This window comes from Calypte anna, chromosome 4A, assembly GCF_003957555.1.
Source record: "Calypte anna isolate BGI_N300 chromosome 4A, bCalAnn1_v1.p, whole genome shotgun sequence".
NCBI lineage: Eukaryota > Metazoa > Chordata > Aves > Apodiformes > Trochilidae > Calypte > Calypte anna.
Genome location: NC_044248.1, coordinates 15,589,659 through 15,598,366, shown reverse-complemented (window position 1 = coordinate 15,598,366; position 8,708 = coordinate 15,589,659). Strand labels below are relative to the sequence as shown.

At 39.5% G+C, this 8,708-nt stretch overlaps 1 protein-coding gene across 2 annotated transcripts in view; it reads left to right on the top strand.

Moving 5' to 3' along the window:
- The first annotated feature begins 3,536 nt into the window (after positions 1–3,536).
- The window catches only part of GNPDA2 (glucosamine-6-phosphate deaminase 2), an 11,729-nt gene continuing 6,557 nt past the window's right edge, over positions 3,537–8,708 (top strand). The window contains exons 1-6 of one of the 2 annotated variants that reach the window (XM_030449804.1): positions 3,537–3,687; positions 5,173–5,336; positions 5,660–5,761; positions 6,250–6,432; positions 6,755–6,939; positions 7,035–7,209. In XM_030449804.1, the coding sequence (XP_030305664.1) occupies positions 5,213–5,336; positions 5,660–5,761; positions 6,250–6,432; positions 6,755–6,939; positions 7,035–7,209 (769 nt within the window). In that variant the 5' untranslated portion in view covers positions 3,537–3,687; positions 5,173–5,212. The remainder of the gene's footprint in view (positions 3,688–5,172; positions 5,337–5,659; positions 5,762–6,249; positions 6,433–6,754; positions 6,940–7,034; positions 7,210–8,708) is intronic. The other variant, XM_030449805.1, reaches the window with a different exon arrangement.

Below are 8,708 nucleotides of genomic sequence, written 5' to 3'. Positions count from 1 at the left end.
ACATACGTCTGACCCCATCACCTTTAATGTTTACTTTGGAGTCATCAACTCTTATGTTCAGAACTATCTGACACTGGGTAACTGTTTTGGTACAGATTCTGCCAGAAACCCTGTAGAAAGCACCAAGACGTGGCAGGTATAAAAAAGAAATGGAAAACAAAAGCACAGGGTGCTTATCTGTAACTGTGTATAGCTGCACAAACCAACTCAAAGCCCTGCCTATGAAAATGAAGTTGGTGTTAAATATTAGTTAGAAACCATTTGTGTGTCCACATATTCTGCTATCAGAGAATCTGGTATTTCCTATTTTACTGGAAAATGGTTACAATGGGATTGCTGCATAAAACCAACACACAAAAGAGGTAACCTGAAATTCCACATGCTTTAGTCACAGGAATTCAGAAAGCTGTTGACCCTGTGACATTAAACAGAGTACCTGGGGTAACTACCACTCTCTTCACATTCTTTCAGGGCTCTAAACATTTAAAAACTCAACAATCTTCTCTCCAGTGCAGTCTCCCTGTACAGTTATCACACTCTAAAAGGTTTCAGTTGCTGTTTTGTATCCATATTCTTGATTCACTGTCACAGTTTATCATAAGTCCACCAATAAACCAAACAACAGATGCTTTCTATTAATTCCCCTCGCTGATAAAGAAAAGAGTTTAATTCAGTAATATGGTAAAAGGTAGTTTTATCATCAAGTAGTGGTTTGTCAACTTCTACATTTAATACATTGGCAAATATCTTAATTGCAAATTTCTGACTTCTTCTCAGACTTTCCTGCATATCAACATCCATTTCAGTAAATTTTCCACCATATGACCCAACCTTGGGCAGGATCTTATTTGTTCTGCAAGTTAAAAAGGGAATTTGCAGGAATAGCTACCTCGTTAAAAGACTGGATTCAGGAAAAACTTAATGCAGCTTGGTTACTACTGAAGTATATACAGTTTCAATTTCTAGTCACCTAAAGACAGGTTTAAAAAAGCATTCCCAAAGTTCCCTGGGCCTAGCAGATATATCAAAATCAGATTACCATGACTAAATAGAATAATAGAATCATCATGGTTGAATCATGAATTAATATTTAACAGAAAGGACTATTAAGAAAATAAAGGGGAAAAAAAATTACAGAGACTGTTTCAAGAAGCAGTTGGGATTTCAAATGCCATGACTGTGAGATTTTAAACACTGCCTTGTCATTCTGCTCAATGAAACCTAATTAGGAAATAAGAGTTTGTCTAATTGCTAGCAACAATATTCAGTGCATTTACAGCATTTTGCATCTACTAATTAGAAAGAAAAACCTGAAGACTGATTTGGGAAAAATCATACCCTATGCATTAGCATCCTAACAAGGAGAGGCAGAATTTAATATGCTCAATAAAGATAAGGAATTTGAGAGTATACCTAAGAGAACTAGTTTAAATAATATTGCCAAATTTGCTAAAAGACAAGAGACACAGGAGTTTGCTCAGAATTCAGAGGCAGCAGAAGAAACTGCAAGAAGTTCCTCTCAGAATATGCAACATAGGGGAGCCTAATGTGTGAATGCTGAGTTTTCCAAAGTTGATGGAAGTGGGGTTGTTCAGTCAGGAGAAAAAGATACCTTATCTCTCTCTACAACTACCCGCAGGGAGGTTGTAGGGAGGTGGGGGTTGGTCACTTCTCCCTAGTAACAAGCAACAGGACAAGAGAATATGTGGCAAATGGACAACTTGGGACAGGGGAGGTTTAGATTGAATATTAGGAAAAATTATTTTACTGAAAGGGCTGTGAGACACTGGAACAGACACTGGAACAGGCTGCCCAGGGGAGTGGTGGAGTTCCCAACCCAGGTTGTGTTTAAAAGAGATGTGGATGTAGTGCTCAGGGACACGGGTTAGTGGTGGACTTGGCAGCGTGCTGGGTAAACAGTTGGCTTTGATGACTTTAAAGGTCTTTTCCAAGCAAAACAATTCTATGATTCCATGACCACAGTAAAGTAAGGGTCATATCTACAGGGGAAAACTAGGAAGGAAATCAGAGACGGGAAGCCTGAAAGCATAATTATTCTGGTTTTGCCAAGGCAAAAGAAGATAAAGCAAATGGCTGCTCTTGCTGTCCCATCCACTTGGGCTTCCTTCACTCCTTACAAGGTAGCAGGTAGCAAGCACACACGACAGTAAAAAAACCTTGAAAACAACAGACCGCCTTGAGATCAGGATACTTATTAAAGATGTCAGGGGAGTAGAGAAGCCCATTGCTGCTGCCTTCAGTGGCACTGGAAAGCCACAGAGAAGATGGTAACACTAAGGTTGCAATGAAAGTGAACAGATGATCCTAGCAGGATAGCAGGGGCTGATAAAGCAAGAATCCCAGGATGGGTACTTGACCATGAGAAATACTACAGAGTTAAGTGCAAATAAAAGGCAAATTTTGAAACAAAGGATATTTTTATTGGTTGCCCACTGAACCCCAGAGACTCCAGTAAGATGCATTTTTCCTCTCAAGCTTGCAAATGCCCCTTTCATGTCCTTGGCAAAGCATTACTCAAGGCTTTCTAAACTACCTTGAAGTAGTTCTAGTAAGGTTACCAAAAATGTATTTATATATTCATGTCTGAGTCCAGATGATTTTTTTTCACACATCCCCTCACTGCTCTTTATTAGTTTCCATCCTTTTAGCCCTCAATCATTATGCTTTTCCTCAGCCAGTTACACTCCTGCCCAGTACACAGATTTATCCAGGTCTTCTAATATGGTAAGGCCTTAGTAAAGCCTACAGCATGGACATACACATGTATTTAGAATTATGTAGCTCGCTCTTTCACATTTCCCCCCCTTCAGTTTCCCAGCTCAGTTCTGAAGAAGCACCCTCTACAGCCCTTTCCCAACATGCAAGAGGTAAAAAAGGTTGATGCTTTATCAACTATTTTTGTAATAAGTAGGAACAGCCTCTTTTCTAGCTGCTTAAAGGAAATGCTTAGTAAAAGGAAGTTCTAGTTTGGATACAAGGAAAAAAAAATCCTTCACGGGAAGGGCTGTGAGGCACTGGAGCAGCCTGCCAGGGGAGCTGTAGTCAGGGGTCACCTCCCCTGGGAGTACTCAGGAGTACAGGCGGTGCTTAGGGACACGGCTCAGTGATGGACTCGGCAGTGTGCCAAGGCAGCGGCTGGCCCTGATGATCCTCAAGGTCTTTGCCACCCAAAACGATTCCATGAGTTCCTCACCAAGCTCTCAGTGGAACACACACTTCCCCCAAAAGAGAGGCCCCAAAAGAGAACTCACACCCGGGCTCTACTCCGGTCTATAAAGCAGCTCCACACTTTTGCAGCAGCCTCTGGCCACCCAATTCCACCAACAACTTCCCCAGCCCTCCCAACCGGGCAAGAACCTCTCCTCCTCCGCTTCCACCCCGACCCCACCCTCAGCCCCCGCCTCAGCCCCCGCCTCAGCCCCCTCTCTGCCACCCCCAGGGGCCTCAGCCCCGCCCTCCCTAACACTCCCCTACGCACACGTGGCCCCGCCCACCCGCCGGGGTATTTCCGGTCTGCGCCAGGTGCTTCCGGGTTGGGCGGTGGCGGGGCCGGTGCTGCGGAGCCTTCTGGCGGGCGCCCCTCACCTTCCCGCACCGCTTCCCTCTCTTCTGCGGCCGCTCCGCTTCGCCCCGTTCTGCCGGTGTCTGCTTCGAGCTCTCCCGTTGGTGAGCGGGGCCGGGCGGGGTGGCGCTGGTCGGCGGGGTGAGGCTGGGCCCCGCTGCACACCGTGCCCGCAGGCCCCCGGGCGAGGCTCTGGGGAGGCCACGGGGCCCGGTGCTGAGCTGGAGGGTGGGGAGCGGCCACGAGCAGGTCTCTTTCTCTGTGTAGACTCCGCAACTTTGCCAAAACGGAGCCCCGGCTGAAAGTCTGCGTTTGTTCTGGTGCCTTTCGGCTCTGCTCCTTTGAGAGCATCCCCCGGTTCTTCGGGTAGATTCCGCAAAGCTTTCTAAACCTGCCCTAAAGCCGCGGGAGCTCCCTCTGGTGGGGTGGGGTTTTTTCTGTCCTGCGGGAGGAGATGTGAGTGTTAACCTTTTTAACAGCTGGGGAATAGCGTTTCCCTACAGAGGTGAGTTCAGGCACGGTTCTACTCTCCGGGGAGAGGAGGCAGAGTAGTCAGCAAAAGGTGGTGGTGTCCATTTCCTTCCACGCTCACTGTGAAGAGCAGATGTTACCCTGTTAAGCACTGTTAGGGCTTAATTCTGTAGCTGTCCTACAGGTGAGAGTAGAGTTTTTTTAGTAGAGGTGGTGTGGCACTTTGCTGGCCTTAGGTTTCTGATAGCGCTCGTTTTTTGGCTAGTGTTAAGCTCAAACCTGGGAAAAAGAGAATGATACCTTTCAGACTGGCTAAACAGTTTTTCTGATGATTGACCGACTCTGTTAAGCATAAAACTCATGGAGAAATATTTTCACTTAAATCTAGGAGGTCCTCGGGTACTTTTCAGCCAAACCTGTGGTTTAGATAATAAACTAAATCGTTGATATAGTTGTATGCAAAATTGGAGCTTGTGAATAGTGACTGACTTCTGTTTTAAGTTGTGTGGAAAAAAATTATGACTTCATAGGTATTTTCCTGTGAGTTGTGAAGATCTCTAATGTTTTCACATTTCTTGCAGATTAACAAGTTTACTGATGCATTGTTACAGAGATAGAATGGAAGTTTCATTTACTTCTAATTTTGTATTTTGAATATAGAAGCATGGGGCTATTCTGGGCCTTATTTTTGAAATTCTAGGTGTTCAGCTGGTCATAAGAAACAGGAGTTACTCTATGCTTGTTTACTTACTTGTCTGTTTAATTTCTAGCAGAGTATTTCCTCTTTTGTAAAAATAATCAGTAAAATATTGAAGTTCAAAATTGCTTGTTGTCATTGTGTTTCAGCTTTTTTCTCCATGTTGCTTTAAATTAATCTGGAAATTATAATAAATATTTTGACTGTAATCTATCACTTGGATTCTGTAGCTTTTATTTCAGTTGAATTTTATTTTCTTGAGTTAGGACTGCAGGAGTGCAATATGCTTATTCAAGTAAAATATCCTTTATTTACCTCTGTACATTGTCAATATAAAAGATCGTTTTTTCTTTCCTATAATCCATGAGTTTTACAGCTATTCCTATGGTGCTTATTTTTCAAACTTCAACGTTTTCTCCAGGTTTAAGTTGCTTCTATCATAAAAGTTCCTCACTGCCATAATGAGACTAGTAATTCTTGAAGATTATGATCAGGCTAGTGAATGGGCAGCAAAATACATCTGTAATCGTATTATCCAGTTCAAGCCAAGTCAAGGAAGATACTTCACACTTGGTCTACCCACAGGCAAGTTGGATTCAAAGCTTATGTAAATGACTAAACCTAGAACTATGTTTTTATATGCTAACAGATACAGTATTTATATGGTACAGATACAGTATTTAAAAGAATACAAATATATTTTTGGTAATACTCCAGCATATTTCTATTTAAATATCAGTTTGATTTGTGTAAAACTTGTGATAAGATTTGAGAAGCTGTGAAATACTAAATCAGAAATAACAGATTTCTTTGCTGAAAAGCATTGTAGCAAGATCTGTGTTTTAAAGAGATTTAAATCACTGACAATGTGTAGATACATAGAACAGTAGAAAACCTATCTTTAACAGGGAGTACACCTTTGGGGTGCTACAGAAAGCTGATAGAGTATCACAAGAATGGAGATCTCTCTTTCAAATATGTAAAGACTTTCAACATGGATGAATATGTAGGTAAGATTAACACAGCTTTTGAGAACACCTATACTGATAATTTCTTCTTTATTAAAGCTGGTAAATATTTGAGAAAACACAAGATCATTCTACTATGTTTGTACCAGATTTTTGTTAATGGGGTGATTTTTTTCCTCTTTCTTTATCCGCAGAAATGCAAATAATGAACTAGGTTAAGTTGGTTTTGGGCTAAATTCTGTGCTTGTAAATTACTTCAATGCTTCTGTAGAAAATATGTTGCCATATTGTATTGTGACTGCATTTCTTTTAGAGACTTTACACTCCTTGTGATAGGATGAATGTGAATAAGATGTGAACTGTTTACCTTGTGCATGCCAACAGGAAATTTCTCTTAATGTAATTTCAAATACTCCTTTATCTGACTTACGTTTGCTTTGCATGCCCTACATTGATTACACATAGAGTAAAGTTAAGGCTATTTGGTTAAATCTTGTTAACAATGTTAATTTCACTCTAAATGATTGCAGGACTTCCCAGAAATCATCCAGAGAGCTATCATTCCTATATGTGGAATAACTTCTTTAAACATATTGACATAGATCCAAATAATGCTCATATTCTTGATGGAAATGCTGCAGACTTACAGGCAGAATGTGATGCCTTTGAAAAGAAAATTGAAGAAGCAGGGGGGATTGATCTGTTTGTTGGAGGTATGAGGAAATGCTCTACAGTTATGATTCAAACAAATACAGCAACTCTTTAATCACAATTTCCACAACATGTCTTATCAGTTTTTTAAATGATTATGTAAGAAAGCTTTTTGACTAACAAAGAATCTCTTAAAATAGAATGGTTGGTGTCCAAGTTACTAGTAAAGTAATTTCAAGTAGGTTTTGAATGCATTTATTGAGATTAAAAACAAACAAACAAACAAAAGAATGGGTTCTAAGATGTTTTTGTTCATTGACAATGTTTGAGGATATTTGTTGATTCGCAGGTATGGAATGATTTACTTTTTTTAACTTTGAAAAGGCATTGGTCCAGATGGCCACATTGCATTCAATGAACCCGGATCAAGTTTGTCTTCAAGAACAAGATTAAAGACTTTAGCAATGGACACCATTTTGGCAAATGCTAAATACTTTGATGGAGACTTATCTAAAGTACCAACTATGGCGCTAACAGTTGGTGTGGGTACAGTGATGGATGCTAGAGAAGTAAGAACTCCTTTAGTTCTAGTTGCATGTGTCTGTTTTCAAGACCAGTTGGTATTGATGCTTGGATTGAAAGTAAAGAGCCATTTGTTTTGCAGGTGATGATTCTTATAACAGGTGCACATAAAGCTTTTGCATTGTACAAGGCGATTGAAGAAGGAGTCAATCACATGTGGACAGTTTCTGCTTTCCAGCAACACCCTCGTACTATCTTTGTGTGTGATGAAGATGCTACTTTAGAGCTAAGAGTTAAAACTGTGAAGTACTTTAAAGGTGAGCACTGAATCCGAGGTTCCATGCACTAAAAAATAATTTTAAAATTATATTAAGTCTAAGCCTTCCAACTCTCAACAGTAATGTATGATGTTATATATTCAGAATGCTAAATGTTAATTTATTTCCTGTGAATGGAGAAGTGCTAGGAGGCATACCTTTTGTTCTATAGCCTTCCTGACAAAGCATCAGTATTCCAGAATGCAGCTCTTAAATATACTGGGAAGTATATACTTTTAAGTGTACATTTATTAATCCTAATATATTTTTCATGATGCTTTTGCTATGTGCTGTAAGGTGCTGTCTAGTAAACTGTAATTGTGTGACACAGACATTGAAGCCCCTGGGAGGCATTTTTCATATGATACAATTAATGTAACAATTTATACTGAGCTAGTATGTTGCAGCCTTCTGCTCTTCTTTTTATATTTCTAGCAGCTATATTGAGGCAAGCTCAAAGTTGGGATAGTCACAGAAAACTCCTAGATGTGAATTCTGTTTCACTGAGACTGTGTAAGCTGAGAAAAATTGTTTTCTCTTAACTGTATTAGCACAGCAAATGCAATTGTGTAACTCACTGCTCTTTCTCATTAGCATGGATACTTGCAGTAGTTGAGGCATCTGAGATAAAGTTTGTAATTTATGAAATTATTTTTAGAGTATTATATCACCAGTGTCCATATATGTTAAAGACTGCACTTCTGGCACTAATGTGATTTCTATCCTGATACAATTTGTGGCCAACTTGTTAATTTTGTATTTTTTCAGTATGGTGGTCTGTGCTAAGTATTGTGTATGTCAGTCTTACCTTTATCACACTGGTAGATGGTATTTGTTTTCAAAGACAAGCTTCTTTAACTGCTTGGATAAATTTTAAACACTATCCTGTATTTGCTTGGGAAAGATAAAAACCTAATGTAGAATTGCCAGGTATGAATGACACTGAACATTGCTTTCAAAAAATCAAGGGCTACAGTATATGAATGTGTGCTATTGTTACACTAGTTAATTACCCTCTAATACAGAGTAATAGAAGTCTTTAAAAGATTATTTACTTTAAACTTGCTTAAATTTATCTACTTTCAAATTACTGATTTTTTTCCTGTTTAAGATGGAGCAGAAATCTCTGAATAAAATTTGGAATTAGTTCTGATTCTTGATCTTCAGGTTAGGCTTCTTAGGAAGTTAGTTCTTAATGACTGCTAATCATGGCAGCTTCTGATTGTGATTTTTTCACTATTTAAAAAAAAATCTCAAGATACTACATGAAACTGCAAATCTTTTTGGTAATCAAGTACCACATTATCTGGTAACTAGAGTACTCTTACTCCCTTTCACTTTTTTCTAGGCTTCTGAAAAACTGTTTTAGACTAAAATTACCAAGTGTACTTAGATATTTTTATTGGAGAAGGGAAGGGAAACTTTCTTGCAGAATGAAGCAAAAAATTAGTTTTGATTTTACTAACTAAGCTTCAGATAAGTTAATTCAAAATAGATTT